This window comes from Equus quagga, chromosome 15, assembly GCF_021613505.1.
Source record: "Equus quagga isolate Etosha38 chromosome 15, UCLA_HA_Equagga_1.0, whole genome shotgun sequence".
Classification (NCBI taxonomy): domain Eukaryota; kingdom Metazoa; phylum Chordata; class Mammalia; order Perissodactyla; family Equidae; genus Equus; species Equus quagga.
Genome location: NC_060281.1, coordinates 57,296,803 through 57,314,737, shown reverse-complemented (window position 1 = coordinate 57,314,737; position 17,935 = coordinate 57,296,803). Strand labels below are relative to the sequence as shown.

Here is a 17,935-nt window from a genome sequence, read left to right as displayed (position 1 = left end):
TGAATTCATGAATATAATCATTAATGAAAAATTATCTACAGAGATTTTGCAGTTTCTAGAAGCTAGTTTTTGAACTAAATATGTAGACTTCCTCCTTTGGTGAATGTCATTAATAAAATGTAGAGAGAGCAGTGAGGAAAGCGAACGGGACAGTAACTATTAGAGTCGTTTTCTTTAAAGTGAAAATGCTGTTTTCCTATCCAGGGTGGGTTATCTATAGCTAAGAAGGGTGGTTTCTTGAGCAATTGCAGTTAGTAGTATGTTGTATTGAAAATTAAAAGCGTTCAGTTCTGTACAGATGAAAATACAATCAGATTAACTTTATTTTAAGCCTTGATTACATTCTAGTTGATAAGAATACGCTATGTTAAGCCAGTTTAACAGTCTAGCAAAATGCATCTTATTTTAAAATTGAGCATCAGAAGGCTTGGCAAATGCTGGGAGATTACTTAACAGCGTTAGGTATGATGTACCTACAGAGGGCCCAGCTAACCCTCCTGGGTTCCTGGTGCCGAAGGCTGAGGAACAGTCTCAGAGGCATAGAAATGTGGTTACACAGATCAGAGAATTCCAATCTGGCTTTTCCCCTGACTTCCTTCCCACTGTTCATTTTTTTTTTTGCTAAGAATCACAATTTACTGACCTAAATCACACCCTAGGCATATCAGCGGGTAATTTTGACCATAAATCAGCCTTGCAAATAAATATCAGGGTAGCCTTGTCTGTTGGAACCTTGGAGTACAATACAAATGATGTCAGCGTCCTCTGTCATTGGGTTGGCTGGAGGATTGGCCATTTGTAAGGCAGCGCCTGAGTGCTGAGCTCAGGTCTCAGCACGGGCTGTGTGAAGGACAAGAGAGAATTAGTGGCTGCCCATCCTTCCACACTTCTGGCCACTAATCTGCCAGCTTCTCTCAAGCGTTGGGGTTATTTTGTCTCTAAAAATGTACCTGGGCTTGCATCGTTGTGTGAACGAGATGATCCCAGAGAGACAGGTGGAGTATAATCACTAATTGAAGAGACTAATTCCTCATTCCTGTCCCAAACTCAGCCTCGTGACTTTCTAATACTGCAGGCCAGAAAGGGTTAAAGTAAGGGAGATTGGTTCCTGCGGATCAGGCCACAGTGCGACCCCTCTTATAAAAGGCACCATAAAATTACATTATTTAATAGATCTGATTATCACATCTGCTTTCTTATCTCCTCTAAGGTGATTAAGTTTCCCACAAATGCAATTTGTTAATATGGGGCCACATCTTCTCACAGGGTAATTCTGTGAAATTTGGCAGGCAGTCACTTTGCTGCAGGTGCGAGATGAAAGACCTTTCCCTGGCTTTGCCAAGAAGAAAGATGATGTTGTACTCAATTCCTGAGAAACGTATTCTGACATGGAGGGTAGAAGCTGATTCCAAGTAAGGGGAACAGAATTTAGGGCCCAAATCATGTGCTTCCCTCCTGTTGGGGAGTATGTTACCCCCAAAAGGCTGGGTGGGGGATCAGAAGTCTTGTTTTACATGAGACCAGGTATCGAGCGAATCCTCTTGCTAAGGGAAGTCCTCTGATATCTGGAGCTGCAGCCATATGTGATGATAAATGATAACTTTTACTCTTATGTGCCAAGAGAACTTAATTAGAGCTTAATTAAAGGTAATGCTCAGAATCCTTTGAAAGGTAAAGCGATTAAAAACTAAGTTCCACACTGAATAGCCTGGGTTTGGAAAAGTGTGTCTTTGAAATACACGGTGTCCCTACTCTGGGGTCCTATCCAGTCCTTTCTGGGTCTTCACACCTAAGCTAAAGCAGGAGCTGACTATTTTTGCAGTAGAATTTTCTGAGCCAAGACTACAAGAGGCAAAGTGTCCAGGTCCATCTCAGGCCCTGTGCGTTTACTCAGCAGGTCTTCTTTGGATCTGCAAATCCAGCTCGCCGTACACGTGTCTCAGGGAGTCACTGGTCATGCTGGCTATCAGCTTCCGACGGCCAGACACCCAAGGCCGAGACACTTCTTCCCATTGCACAGTGGAGTTGGGCGGGATTTCACTGAAAAGGTGGAAAAGAGAGGAAAAGTTTTACTCTTCGGAGAGGCTGATCCAGTTTCCCACGTCAATCAGGAAGCAGTGAGAACCCCTGCCAGAGTCACACACTTTTTCTCTCAGTTGATGGTTGTTAGAAGACTGAAGGGCCTAGTTGGCTGATTCCAGATGAGGCCCCTGCATGAGGCTCTGTCAGAGCCTGCAGCGACCATCCCTTGGGTCATAGTTCCTTCCACATGGATGCATCCACTGGCCTGCCAGCAGACATGGTCTGTCCAGGGTGTGGTGGAGCTCAGTGAGCCCCGCCAGCCACAAGTCAGCTGAACTCCAGCTTGTCCCCAAGCCTCTAAGGTACCCTCATTGATGTGACTGATCTTCCCTGCTCACTTTTTGGCACTCTAGTTCCCTCCAGGGACTAGGCTCCCATCTGAATCCCCACCTGCTTATGCTGGGGTCCTGACACTCTAATTAGTTCCTACCAACTCCCTTGGAATAGACCTTGTTTCCAGGCCCAAGATCTGGCACATAACCCTGCCTGCTGCCAACTGACTTTGAGTAAGCACATGCTCTGTCATTTGTAATCCCGTTTCAACCACCATATTGGGTCCCAACGGCCCTCGCACCTTTCTGCTACTCGTTTGTTGCTAATACCCTAATCATCCTGATAATGGGGCTAGCCTTTAAACATCCCATTTGCCTGTGTGCGTTCAGGATGATAGCACTCAGATGTTCTTCTCTTCCTCTGCAGCCCATGCTCAGAGGTCTTTCTAAGCTTTATGGCCAAGCCACTCCAGTGGTTGAATGAGGTCGATCAGGGTTGGGGGATTTAGGCTTCTCTAGGGTGCCTCACATATTTCACCCATGTAAGCCTCAGGAGGGGATCATATGCAGGGTTTATATGTATGATAATCCCTTGAGGCAGATACTATTCGACACACTTATAGTTAAGAAAAATGGAGGGTTAAATAAGCGAGGCAGCTTTTCCAAGATCACACAGCTCTGTTGGGCAGAGATGAGATTTGAAGCCAGGTGTATCTGATTCCCCAGTCCATGCTCTTTCTACTACTGTATACTGTATTTCATACTATATCCTCCAAGATGCCATTTCTGACCACTGTGCTTGCTTTTTCACATGTTTGATTTCTCAAGCAAGACAGATGCAAGATTAAGAGCTTCCTGCAAATGTTGTTCATGGAGGATTTCTGGTTCCTGCTCTCTGACCCTCAGGGAGGGTATGTGCTCGGTGGCTTTGCATGACATCCTGGGCCAGCACATTTCTGGGAAAGCATCAGGGAGATAAATGGAGACCACCATGTATGTCTTCAAAAGAGAGAAAAGGGACTTGACTATTTTCAAGGGCTACTGAGGCACAGCATGTCAGAATTAGAAAGGACTTAGAAGTCAGTGTGTCCAACTGTCTTATTGTACAGACTGAGATCCTTAGGAGCCTATGGAATCCTCCAGAGTCTGATGGCCCAGACCACGGGAGAGCAGAGACACACCGGGGGACATGAAGAAGGTGCTCATGCCCAGAAACAAGGAATGTGCTCTGCAGAGGAATTCTGTGGATAGATCCGTCAACCCCTGAGCAGGACTAATGAGCTGGGCTGGAGGAGGGCTCTTCACTACTAGCACCATGGAAAGACTGGGGGACCAAAAGAGCTGTGGGTGATGCTATAACTTTGGACTGGGGTGGTGGTTGGAGGGATTGCAAGGAAGGGGAATAGTCAAGGAAAATCTAGAGTGGTTCAAGGGCCTCAGCTACATGAGCCCCCATTTGCCCTTGGGGGCCAGGGCCATACAGCATCACTTTAGACAGAGCCAAAGTGAAGGGAGAAATACAGGGCCGCATCCCTGTGTGTGACATAATGTTAGAACCCCAAGATTTCCTCAAATATTGCTAAAACAATATGAGTTTTAGCTGGTTGTGGGCGTATATCCTCTGGGGTCATAAAGGAAAAGGCTCCAAATCTTAGAAATCTGGACACTAAATGAGAAATCCCTTTCTCTCTTATACCTGTGGCCCATGAATTGGGAAAGGCATCTAAGGCCTGGAGATCTTTCTCTTCAGGGCTGCTCCAGGTGTTGACTTTGATGCTGATAGTCTAAATGTCTCAAATTAATTTGGTATTTGCTAATTCTTTTCTTAATTTTTGTTCTTTATAAATGTGTCTGCATAAATTATTTTAATCAGTTATATAAAAGCCAAATTATATATGTATTTTTCAAACTCAGTAAATTGATTTTATGATTCAAAGCTTGAAGAACACTGACCTCACCATGGGTTTCCTCACCTGTAAAAGGTGGACACTGTGGAATATTGAGGAGGGTGTGGAGACAGTGGGGTGAGTCAGCATTTGTACTGCATTGAGAACTATGGCAGAAGCGGTAAGCGCCACGTGTTAGATATGAGTTGTTGTCGTTATTATTACAACCATCATCTTTGTGGTTGTTGTTTGCTCTGCCTGAACTCTCTGAAAAATAATTTAGGAAAGTAAGTTCCTCCTGCATGTGTGCAGAGAAACCATTCTCTATCCTTAATTTACAATTCAATATGAATGTAGGTTTTGAGATATTCATTTCTCAATAGCTGTGCTATTTTTACCCTGATCCATTCATTCTCTCTTCCCTAGTTTCCCCGAGTGATCAATCAGAAACACTTTGTGAAATAGTCTTCCTGCTTAAGGATCTTGCTTGGGGCTGTGTAATGCAGGTAACTGCATCACACAGAAACGATAAGCCCTGAGCTTCACTGCATTATTTGCTCTTACTTATAAACTCATCCACGTAACGATATCCATACACGTGTCTCCTGAATATATACAGGTGCACTCGTCATATGTGAGTATCACGCAAAGATACTCAGGCAGGAAGATATACAGGCGTGTCTAAGTGTGCATTACCTACAGATAAATATGTACAGAAAGAGAGAAAAAAATCATTGACTCGTCTCGGTAAGTGGAGTAATACTGGAATAATCCTGTTTGCCTGGGGATAGATGTTTTGATAAATGATTCTCTGTAACATGCTGAGCCATCAGGACATGCTGACCATTTATCTTTTTGAGTTCATGCAGACAAGTGGGGTGATTATCACAATGAACTGCAACTATCTACGGTCTGTCTTCCATGGTCTAGCCCTCAGCTTCTGTTCTTTTGAGAAACTCAAAATTTAAAGAAAAATCACAAAATTGGGAAACTTTTCTCTTGAAATAACTCACTGAACATGGTCATTTTTTTAAAGAGAAAAATGAATCTGAAAGATGAATCATTTGATGTTCTCGAAGTATCAAGTGCAGAAACTTGAAAGCTGGGAATCTGTGTGAGCAGCACCTCTGAGCAACTGAGACAGGTGGGAAGTGGCAGGAAGAGCAGGAAAGTAAACCATCATGGAGAGTTGGCTCCTGCGCTGAGTGAGGACTGAGACACAGCAGCGCCCTCCTTGCTCCTAGTTCAATTCCCTGTTCCGCAGCTCCCACCTTCCAGGTCCTCTGCTTTGAGCTGGAGACCCCCTGCCTTCTAAGGCCCTGGCAGGGGTGTGAATGGACAGAGAGGGTGGTGATTCCCTTGACTATTCAAGATGTGTATCCTAGAAAGGCATACAGTCTTGTGAAGGATTCTGGTTCTACAGAATTGCCTTTTTAAGAGTCCAAGCTGTTCCATGGATCTGTCCCTCTTAGATGAGATCTTGGCAGCATAGGTTTCAATGGGGTGTTTCTAATTATCTGTCATTATGGATGTGGGTGCTGGCTGGCTCAGGTCTTGGTTGTGAAAGTGTGAGCTGGAGTCAGTAGGAAACAGAAAAAGTAGTGCTCTCCCCAAAGTCCCAAGCCCACCCTAGATAATAAATATTATCTATGTCAAGCTCTTTCCAATTTTTGAGTCTCTAAAAAATAAATCTTCCTTTGCTTTCGAGAGAGCCACTCCCTGGATCTAGATCCCGTGAGATTGAGGACCTGGGTTCTGTCTGCTACCTGTCTGCCCTAGACAATGGAAGTAACTACTAACAGTACCTTAAGACAGAGCGTGGGCAGGACATTTGCCTGTGTCCTTGTAGGGACTCGTGTCTTCCATCCTTTCCCTGTTTCCCTCCACTTTGCCCTACCCCAATGTCAGATATTAACAATAAGCAATGCACCTTGGCGCTCAACCTACTTTGAGCCCTATACCTCCCAAATGGGGGGTCATCGCACTGTGTGAGCATTAATCGTTCTTCTAACAGACAGATTGTCTCTTTTCATGAGTTGGCTTGTGATCAAGGCGGGAGTCTTGGCATAGCCGAGGTATAAAGGGAGCAGGAGGTTCTGGTACCCTCAGATGAAGCTTGTGGGATTACTGTTTGAGAAGGAAAAATTGGATACAGCAGGGGCCTGTTTAGAAAAAGAAACGTGTTTCACTTTGCCTGAGCAATTCTTGCATCTTATTTGAGTGGGAAGGTGCGAGAACGGGTGAGTGAGAATGTCGTTCCTGACGAAAGCAGGGCTATCACTGCTGACCTCTCCCTCTAGCTGGGGTTGATTTCTAATTTAATTCTTTTTTTCCTGAAACTTTCCTATTTGCACAGGAAGGTTGTTATGTTTTGTGCTTGAATTTTTTTAAAACCACTCAAATTATTTTCTCTGTTGTTTATCGCATTCGCTGATATCAGGCATCTCTTAAACGATGGGATACAGAACCTGTGAGCACTGTAATTTGAAAGAAATGCAGAGAGCCCTTAGTGAGCAAATTGTTCTTTAAGGTACCCCAGAGGGGTGAAGAGGGCCTTGCAGTTGTCCCACAGATTTAGAGGCGGGTAGCTTCCATCAAGAGTGTTAAGGAAATTCCTAGCATATCTGGTCATCAGTCAGTTTCCAAAGCCCCCACCTCATTTTCTGTGCCTTAGAAGTGGGTCACCCCACAGGAAATATGCTAGATTGATTGATGCTGACAGGGACTTATTTGTGGTAGAAATGAAAGTAATAAACCTCAAAGATTGGGATCCATTCTGGGTGTCACAGTGAAAGAGGAACACTGACAAATTGGAGTATGTGGGAGAGGGAGGGAGCTGAAAGCACACCAGGGGTGAGAGGAATGCAGTCAGGGTAGGTATAGAGAAGACTCAAGAAGATGTGACAGCTGTTTGCAAACCTTTGAAGCCACCAGATGGAAGAGAGATGGGCCTTATTCTATGTCAGTCCAGATGACAGACTTAGGATCATTGGTAGGATCAAAAGGTGAGATTGTTTTCTAACAACTAGAGCTACCTGACCATGGAATGGGCTGTCTTGTTGGGTGATACTCTGTCAGTAGAAATTACTGAAGCTGAGAACTGTAGGGCACAGTCTGATGGTGCTAGGTGTGGAAGAGGCAGAGTTTCACTGATATTATTACAAAGCCTGGGGTAGTCATTGGTCCCCTGAATAGGGAATCAAATCCAGAACTCTTCAAGCTCACCCTTATTCTACTGAAAGCAACAGTTATAGAGGGTGCTGGGGTTGGTAAAATCTGGGAGATGAGCTTGGAAAGAAAGGTCTCATGAAAAGGGACATCTTTCAGCATAATACCTGACACATAGTAGGTATTCAATAAATATTAGTAGAATTGATACATGAGGAGGTAATAGGCCAAAATGTATGAACCTTGGGTTCTGGAATCTGCCACCCTAAGTCTGAATCTTGGTGCTCTTCTTATAGCTGTGCAACTCTGGGCAAACCAGATGACCTCGCAAAACCTCAAATTCCTCCACTACCTGAAGGGAGATGATAATAGTACCCAACTCATTAGGGTGGTTTTAAAGATTAAATGGTGGAAGTGCCGGTCAAACCAATCCTATTTTTACCTCATGCCCCATAGAAATGGCCAAATAAGGAGGCAGCAGGTTCTCAGACATGTTCTTGGGTGATTAGATCTAAGTTTGGAAAAGACAGAGAGAGAGAAAGCTTCCCACAGCCCCGTATCACCTCCCCACTTCACCCTAGCACTTACCGGAACAACTTCCTCTTTGGTTTTATCACTCCAGGACCTTCCAGGTATATCCAAACATTTCGCAGAGTCTGTTTTAAAGGATTGGTGAACTCAACTGTCACAACCATGTCAGAACCGACCACTTTGGCCCCACGGACCTAAGAAATGGGTTGAGGGAGAATATAGCTCATTAGCAGCCCATAAAACCTCTTTCTGCTCTCCTGCATCCTTAACCATCTTCACTTTTGCTTCTGCTTTACAGTATGGTTATTTTTTGGCAGTGGAACCAGTGTAATGAGGGTAGCTCATTGCTTTGACTGGGGGATACCTATTGAGAAAAAGGTGGAAAATTACTAATTAGAAAATTACTAATCTCTTCCTCATTATAAAAATCACCCTAATTAGAGCTCAGGTTAATAGCCATGACCACCAGCTGCTCTTTGTCGGCAGGAGGTGGAAGTGCATTTGCTGTAGCAACAGATTTCTGTGGGGAGAGTGGCCACGTGGATGCTGCTTCTGGATAGGGCTCAAGTTTCCTGCCAGGAGATGGGGGATTCCTGAGTTCGAAAGGAAGAAAATGCTCCATGGGGCCTGTGCCTTCTGTCTTTTATGCACTTCAGAAGGAAATATGTCCACGGAAGGAGTCCTCACTGTTGAAGGTGAAGAAGAGGAATCGGGGCACTAAAATAGGCAAAAAGACTTTTCACCGGCAGGTACACCTGAGTCTGGGAGAGTGTAAGGCTATTTATTGGTGCGTTTTTGCATAAGAACTCCCAGCAGTATCAGGTATTTGGCAGAGTGTCACGTGAGGTGGCCAGAGTTCAACGCCAGCTTCAACACTTACTAGCAGTGGGGCCTCGGGTGAATTACTCAACCTTTCTGAGACTCGGTTTTGTCTCTGAGGCCGGACTGACATTCCTATGGGATAATCTATGGGAAGGCTATTGTTATTATTAGCTCCTATGCTTGTTTATTATGGGCCAGGCACCATGCCACGCTTGGAAGTAGATGCTTTCCCAACACCAACACAATGAGCTGGAAAATGGCCAGGTAGCTATAGGACTTGTTTGTTTAGGGGATATGTGTGCCAGATGGGTGGATCTGTATAAGCTCTAAGCAACTTGGGAACTGTTAGGATAACAGTAACAGTTCTTCTTTCCTAAGAAGGAGTAGAATGAGATAATGCACGTAAGGCAGCTAACACACCACATGGCACACGGCAAAGGCTCCGTACATCAGCGCTCATACTTCTCAGGAGTAGCAATGCTTGGGGTAGTTTGCTTTATTCATCTTACATTTAGCCCACTTTCAACCCCAATATCTAGCCAGTGCCCAGAAATTATTAGTTAAATTAGATTGACTGCTTAAAATTGAAATTTATTGGTTGTTTGAGTTTTCTATGTAACAACCCAGCCATTATTATACCACATTTCTTTAAGCAGCATATAATTTAGGAAAAATCGTGTGGAAATGAGCTTTTCTTACAAAGAGAGGAAAAGAGGAAGGACATTGTCCAGAGAAGACCCTTGCTTACTGACTCTACAGTCAAGAAGAAATCTTTATGGCTTTGCTCTTTAAGATATGGTTTGTGGCTAAATATATGTCTATGGGATTTTAAAAATCTATAAAAAAAAAAAAAGAAATTGCAGCCAATTCCCCATGTTTATTACATGCAAATCCCCATCTCCTGGAGTGAGAGGGGTGGTGGGCTGCGTTCAGAGGGATCAGGGGTGGAGCAGACAATGATGGTCATGTTGACCCCCGGGGGTGTCGCCTCCAGAGCAGGGACTGTACGCCAGGCACTGCGTTCAGCACTTTAGCCAGTGGTCCCCAACCCGGCATGCACGACCGAATCACATGGGGAGCTTTAAAACTACAGAGGTCTAGGGCCACCCCAAATAATTAAATTAGAATCTCAGGTGGTGGAGCCTATAATACATTTATTTTAAGCAAACTTGTTGATTTCCAAGGATCAACTTAGAAAACTGCCCCCCCAGTTGAAAACCACTGATGCAGACAAAACATTTGGAAGACAGACTGAAATTTTCACTTTCTTCCCAGATGTCCAGACTCTATCGACATAGATGTCGGAGGCATGGAAGCACATTATTAGAGTATTTTCCATGGTACTCTTGGTTTACTTCTGAAGTATGGCCAATCTATTTTTGCTAAGTTGGAAAAAAATTTCAGATTTTTAAAAATACAAGATAAAGCAGCCAGCCCGGTGGTGCAGCGGTTAAGTTTGCACATTCTTCTTCAGCGCCCGGGGTTCGCAGGTTCAGATCCCGGTGTGAACCTACGCACTGCTTGTCAAGCCATGATGTGGCAGGCGTCCCACATAAAATAGAGGAAGGTGGACATGGAGGTTAGCTCAGTGTCAGTCTTCCTCAGGGAAAAGAGGAGGACGTTAGCTCAGGACTAATCTTCCTCAAAAACAAAAAAAAAAATACAAGATAAAGATAATGTCCACAAAAACTGTCTAAATTGGAGAAAGTATGCTGCTTTAGAGAGACTATTGGTAAAAGTGTTTGCTGTAATCCCCTTAATTGTGGGGAGGAAATATTTTGGAGCCATCTGCATTCTTCGTGGCATGCTTTTACAGGTGTGGGTGCAAGACCCTTAAAAAAATCTGATAACAGCTACGGCCCCTTTCTCCACACAGACACACACAGTGACAAGTACAAGGTGCACACATGACTCACATGGAGTTTCAGGGGATTCATGACAGACCCTCGAAGTCTATCCATAGCCCTCCCTGGGCCCATGGGCTCCAGCATAAGAATCAGGTTCATGGGTTGGCTAGCTCTACAGAAAGATTCCTGTGTGGTGGAAGGCAAAGCACACCCTTCCAGGTCACTGGTGACAGCGGTAGGGGAAAGTTAGTCCCTGAAAGCCTGGCCCATGTGTTAGGCTTCATGGAGCGGCTTTGGTTCCGAATATGATCGGGAGAACAAGCCTTCTCAGATAAGCTCTTGCGTCCACGCCTAGTTTGCTTCCAGATACATCTCTGTAACAGCTGCTGGTCTGGGCGTATAAACACTGCCCAACCTCCTCCATCCTGGAGTGGGGAGAAGGCCGAGAGAGGTGGGGAGATGAAAAGGGAGGGCCCTCCTCAGCTTGTAGAGTTTATTTTGCAATTAACAAAGACTCTGTGTCCCTTTCCTGACTTTTGCCTCCTGCACCCACAATTTAAACTTCATTCGCCTGACTACTGAGATAATGAACCTTAGAAACGCAAATCAAACCAAATAGAAAAGCCTGCCCGACACATAACATCACTGTTTACTGCGTAGGGAATTTAAGTGGAGATCTTTTGTCCCCTTCATTTGAGGAAAATGGAGCATACACATGGTATTTTCATATACGTGTTGATTTAAGAGACACGCCGCACTATGGTATCTGTGAGAATCTGAGCATGATGACCGTCGTGGGAGAAATGTCTGTTCACATCTCATTCTTTAAGGAATCTGTACTGCTCCCTTTTCTTGTAATGCTGTAAAAATAATTCCATATCAACGTAGTTCCATTTCTGATTTTCTCACTCTCATAAAATCTTAAATAAAGGCAGCCTCTAGTAATTTAGACAAGGTTAGATCAAGAAGAAACTGTTGTGAGTATTCACTTTAGAGAAGAGTAGCCATTACTCAGACCAGAGAAAAGGATAAAGCATACGTCATACTCAGAGACATCAAATTCTTTTCCATGTGTTTGATGGTCCTGATTTTTTTCTATATTCCATTTAAAATATCTCTTGTTTTTAAAAATTAACATAAAGTATGATGCTTTCCTAGTTAAACATCATTCACCAATAATTGATGCGGGCTCAGCGAGCCAAGGAGTCGAAAGAAAGATTTCTTGGACTCTCAAGGTCTGGCAGTAGTGCTCTTTTATTCAGAGACTAGTATGGAATAGCATGGGGACAGGACCCATGGGCAGTAAGAGCTGCAGGCATGGGAACAGGACCTAAGGGCAGTGAAGAGCTGCAATGTGTTGGGGGTTGGGGCTAAATTGATAAGGCATGGGTATGTGACTTATTTTTACTAGACAAAGAAAAGATGATGTAAAAAGTCACTAAATGGTTTCAGTGCAGATGGGGTCTGACTATTGTGTGGTTGTGTAACTTTAGATACGAATCTGGTCATATAGATCAGCACGTAGGCCAGGATGCCCTGGGCTTCTCTCCCTGGGGCAGCCCTAATCCACACCATAAAATCCATCGGGTCTTATAGATCAGCATGTAGGCCAGGACACCTTGGGCTTCTCTACCTGGGGCAGCCTTGATCCACATCATACTGACGTACTGAGTTCTTGTCTTTTATGCAATTTCATGATAATAAGCAACTATTCTGATTTTTTGGTAAACAAGAAAGTTACTAACACACACACGTTACGTATAAACTTCTTGGAAGAAGTTACTTTTTAGAAAATCACAAGATATCTTCCACAGAGTATATGCTTTACAGTACGCACAACTATACTCAAAATTGAAACTGAAATGAATGAAAAAGATTGAGAAAGAATGAATTTAGTTGCCAATATGCTTCACATGATTTATTGGTTCACCTCACAGCCCTTACGGCAAGTGTTGCTGGTCACAGATTGCATGAATTACTGGAAAATGAACTTTTTCTCGTGCCCAGCCTATGGTCACTGCCCGTAAGCAGTTGCTTGTTTGTAAACTCTGCTTACCAGCACCGCCGTTGCTTCTAGCTAACACACTGAGGTGAGCGTTTACTAAATAACGCTGGTGGTTTTACCATAGTCGTGCCATGTTCTAAGTCTGTACTGTCCAATATGGTAGCCACTAGCCACATGTGGCTACTTAAATTTAAATTAATTAAAATTAAACTCAATTGAAAATTCATTTCCTTAGTTGTACTAGCTTCATTTCAAGTACTCAGTAACCACATTTGGTTAGTGTCTGTCACATTGGACAGTACGGATTAGAATATTCCCATAACCACAGAAAATTCTACTGACGATGCTGTCAAATGATTTACTTACATTAACTCATTTAATCCTTACAACTCTATGCGGCAGATGCTATGTGTCTTCATTTTACAGATGAGGAAACTGAGGCACAGAGAAGTTAAATAACTTATCCAAGTTCACACAGATAGTAAGTAGAGGAAGCGAGACTTGAATGTGGACAGTCTGGTGCCAGAGTCATTGCTTAACCACACCTCTATACTGACTCTGATTAATGATAATAAGCTACTTTTTTTCAGTGTTTACTTAGTAAAGCAGGCGTTCTGCTCCTCATTTTGTTTGTATTGTCTTGTTTAATCCTCCCGACAGCCCTATGGTCTTGGGGTAGAAATCATCATTATCTCTGTCCTATTAATGGGAAACTAGAACTCAGGAGATAAAGAGAATGTCCAAGTTACAGAGCCAATAAGTTAGTAGAACCCGTATAAATCTAGGTCTTTCTGTTTCCAAAACATTCATCTTTAATGCTACATACACTGTGACCTCTGACAGCAGAGAGGCAAAAATACTTTTTTTGCTAGAAATAGCCTCTTTATTTTCTGAAATCCACTGAAGAATCATTTGCAGTATCACCTTATGTTGTTATTAAACTACCAGTTGAGCACAAGGATTACAACTTGACCCTGAACTAAATTTGAAAATATATATACGACCCAACTCTTTCTTTTTGACTTTATGGGGAAAGAATCAGATTCCTGTGCCAGAGTAAAATGTGACAATGGAGACTTGGGGCCTTGATATGTTGTATTACTTGATGATAATAGGATTTTCTATTTAGGCAAAGACAGAGATATCATTTTAAAAAATAACCAGCAGCACAAACACAGTGGGATCATATGACAAGGTAGACGAGAGTCGTTATTCTTTTTTTTTTTTTTTTTGAGGAAGATTAGCCCTGAGCTAACTACTGCCAGTCCTCCTCTTTTTGCTGAGGAAGCCTGGCCCTGAGCCGACATCGTGCCCATCTTCCTCTACTTTATACGTGGGACGCCTGCCACAGCATGGCGTGCCAAGCAGTGCCACGTCCGCACCCAGGATCCACCCCGGCGAACCCCAGGCTGCCAGGAAGCGGAACGCGCGAACTTAACTGCTGCGCCAGGGGGCTGGCCCCTAGATTCGTTATTCTTGATGTTTTACTTTGTGCGTGTGTTTCTTTTTAAGATTAAAAAAATAGGGAAGAGGAAATGCACAGAGAAAATTACGTTTCAGGTACCTCCGTCATCAGTGATTTCTCATTTCATGATCAAATACAGGTTGTGCTGTCGCTGTGCTGAGCACGGAGACAGAAACGCACACTTTCTAGTGCAGGGCTCACTCAGACACCTGGTTTAGGCTGTGCTCTCCTGGCTGACAGAGCCGTCCACCGTCTGCTCCTCCGTGACCGACTGCCGTGAATGGTGGAGTCAGCTACCCGAGCACGGAAAGCCAGTGGGGTGGGGCCCTACCTGGGACCCTACCAGGATACACAGGTTTCACCTGCTCAGAGCCCCTCATGATGGGATCTCACAGACAGACATCTTTGATTTTCTCCACAGACAACTCAGGACAGAGCTAAGGGGCACAACTGCTGTGGCTGGGATGCAGACAGTGACCATACCTAGGGGAAGCTGAGGGGAAAACGTGCTGGACTCAGGGTGCTAAGGACCAGGGGCTGCTGCTGTGTGTCCTTGGGAAAAGTTGCTTGAATTCTCTGGGCCTTGGTTTCTTACGTGGTTACTGGTGGGATTCTATGTGATATTATACATGAAATGATCTGGCAGACCATCTGAAACAAAGCATTTTTTGAATCTAAATGCTATTGAGGTTTACAGGGAGAAAATGTTGCCAGGGTGAGCATGAGAGCCTCGTCATCCATGAGGTCCCCCCCGGGGAATGACATGCATTTGGTTTCTCAGGTCCTGGAGAGGAGAACCGTGAAGAAGAGAAGCTGGAAGTCTCCATCAACTCTTCTTAAAAGCAGCGGAGAAGTCCACCTGCCTGCGCCCTGTCCCACCTCCCCCTGAAGGGCTGTGGGGACAGACAGCGGAGGCTGCCTCCTGGTGACCGGGGCGTGTGAGGGAGTCACAGAGAACACAGGGAGGCTGGAAGGGAGAAATGCACTTGGTTGGAGACATGGAATGGAAAACGGTTCAGGTTCAGGGGATAGTTAGAACACAGAGTCTTCGTTTTCATTTTTCTCCTTGACGGAAAGTTTCAGATATTTAGGCTCTCACCGAACAAAACGAAACCATACTTGAGTCTCACAGTTTACCCAGTGGTTGTCAAGCATTTTGCGGATGCTTGGCATTCCTCAAGTGGTCTCCACAATTTTAAGCTTTCCTGCGGGATAAAGGTACATGAATTGGGATGTTGGAGGAGAAGGACCCAGGCACCCTCCACAGCAACCCTCAGGCCTCGCTCTGCTCTGCTTAAAGCAGGGGCTCCAGGGCATGAGCGGAAGGGGAAGGAAGAGGATTGCACACTTAACCTCAGTGAGAATGTGGGCTCCAGTTAGAACACAATGGCAGAGCAGACGCTGAGAAAAACCACGGTGTGTCTGGAGTCAGAGAGATCTGGGTGTGGAGCCAGCCGGTGCCAGGGCACGTCTGCACGAGTTAGGAAAGGGTGCCCCTTTCTCGGGGGGGATGTGGCTCCCTGCATGGCTTCGCGAGTGGTGGGTGGGCTGGATTTGGTCCCCTCGCTGCCCCCGCCTCCACCCCCAGGCTGGGCACAGTCTGCACAAGGGTAGGTGTTGGCCTGGAGTGGAGCCCGCCCAGAGGTAGGTCTCAGCACCCACGGTGGGGGGTCGGTGGGGACATCTCCCATGTGACCTGTGCTATCCTCACACTGCAAGTCCAGAGTGCCAAGGCCACGCCAGTCAGTGCCGGTCACACAGATTCTGCTTGGATTTCTATGAATTGCCCCCTTTCATAGCCCTGTATACACTGTCAAGAGGAGCACTGCAGGCTGTGTGGCAGTGGTGGCCAACCCGTGAGTAAATAGAGCAGCCAAGCCCCTGGGGCACGGGCAGCCACTGCGGAAAGGAAACACTGGCATCTTTCTCCATTTCAAAGAAAAAGTCAATAAAGATGTTCTCAATGTTGAGTTTTTCTCTGCTAATTTTTAAAAAGCATTTGCTACAACTTATCTACAGAGCAGGCACCAAATAACTATTTGTTGAGTGGATTGAATAAATGAATGAATAAATAAGTGAGTGACTAAGCAAAGGGATGAATAAATGCTGGAAATTTCTTTTAGTCAACAGAACACGTAAGTACGGAACAAATGCACCTTAAAATCTTGTTAATGCTACTCCAGGCCAACACCTATGCTTGTGCAGGTTGTGTCCAGCCTGGAGGGAGGGAAGCAGTGCGGCATATTAAAATGCAGGGTAAAAAATCTTGGTAACAGACAATTATGCTCATTTTAAATGTTTAAAAGATACATATACTTTTAAATTTTGGGGCACCTGTTTGTTCATGGTTGTGATTTTTAAAAATTACATACGTAGAAAGTGGTTATATTTTCTCCTAGCAAAATGGTTCCTAGTTCAAAGGAGAAGGTAAGGTCTCTTGGTGTTTCACGATATTCTCCAAAGGCTGCAGGACTCGTTCACGTGATAATTCTACAGAGGTGTTGGCACCTGAGCTGGTTCAGAGCCGCTCTCGGCAGTTTATTTACAGGCACTGAATGGAGGTCACCTGAGAGGGTGACCACCTCCTCTCTCCCCTCAGCCTCAGGCCAGGCTCTTCAAGAGCAGCCTCCCTTGCATGAGGATTCCCCAGGGATCAATGCACACACTCAGCACCCAGCAGTCACATTCAAGGCCCCCAGGTGAGGGGTACATTCGATTCAGGCCACATGCTGCCCTGAGCAGCTCTGAGGTGTGACTGCTGGGTTCCGGGCATAGATGGGATTAGGCAGGGTGGCAAGGACGGTTATCAGCAACTCCAGGTCCTGGCCTGGGCTAAGCCTTCCCACAAACGTTACAGAGGTTAACTCTTAATAACTTTGTGTCTTACATATGATTGTAATGAATAGCATGAGTAGAAATATAACTATTGGTGTGTCATTCATTTTGCAAAAGGGGACACTGAAGTTCAGAGAGAGAGGACGTGTGTGTGTGAGAGAGACAGAGAGAAAGAAAGAAGAAAGAAGAGGAGGAAAGAAAACAGCGTGGTGGCCAGGCATGAGTGGTGGACACAAACGCTGGTCTTCACTGAGTACCTACTTTGATTGGGTACCAGGATGCTAGGCTCCTTATGTGGATTATTTTAATTATCCTTCCAGGAACCCAGTGAGGTCAGTACTATTTACGTATAAGGTGGTTGAGTAATTAGCCCAAAGCAGCCCAGGTAAGATTATGAACCCAAGTGGTCTGACTCCAGCCTTCTCTAAGCCACCACGCAGTTCTGCCTCTCTACAAAAGGGGATGCGGGTGTCCCTCCTGGTGGTCTCACTCTAGTTGACTTGCCTGAGGACACAAAAACTGTGAAACCTTCACTGTTAACTGAGAATGGGAGAAACCACCAAAACGCTGTTCCCTGTTACACACCAGATGCCAGACAAACCAGTCTCTTGCCTGGAGACCAGCTGAATCCCCTCCACTGCCCCCATCCTCTCCAAAAATCAAAATGCTAGAGTCTTTTCCTGACTTAAAGCATCTTACAACAATCAATGCACGGGAAGGCACAGAAAAATTCCATGTCTGATTTTAGTAAAATATACTTTTCTCATCAAAATATTTTGATAGCATGAGAAAAGAGATGTGTGCTCATTAAAGTTTAATGAATGTCTCTCCCTGCCATTTTCCATATGAAGATCACACTATGCCTCATCCCACGGTGGATGCCAGGAATGGTTAACCGAGAGCACAATTTAACCCAGTCCCCGTCTTTATGTCACGGGGATGAATGCATTCCAAGACCGGGTCCAGCAGGATGTAAGTACTTGTCCACTGGCCTAACAGCTTTGATTGACAATGACGTGGAT

The 17,935-nt window shown here is 44.8% G+C and overlaps 1 protein-coding gene across 1 annotated transcript in view; it reads right to left on the bottom strand.

The window, feature by feature from the left end:
• Positions 1-299: 299 nt before the first annotated feature.
• The window catches only part of F13A1 (coagulation factor XIII A chain), a 156,383-nt gene continuing 138,747 nt past the window's right edge, over positions 300-17,935 (bottom strand). The window contains exons 14-15 of the mRNA XM_046640491.1: positions 7,997-8,133; positions 300-2,040 (exon numbers count right to left, since the gene is read on the bottom strand). Coding sequence (XP_046496447.1) covers positions 1,887-2,040; positions 7,997-8,133 — 291 coding nt within the window. The 3' untranslated portion in view covers positions 300-1,886. The remainder of the gene's footprint in view (positions 2,041-7,996; positions 8,134-17,935) is intronic.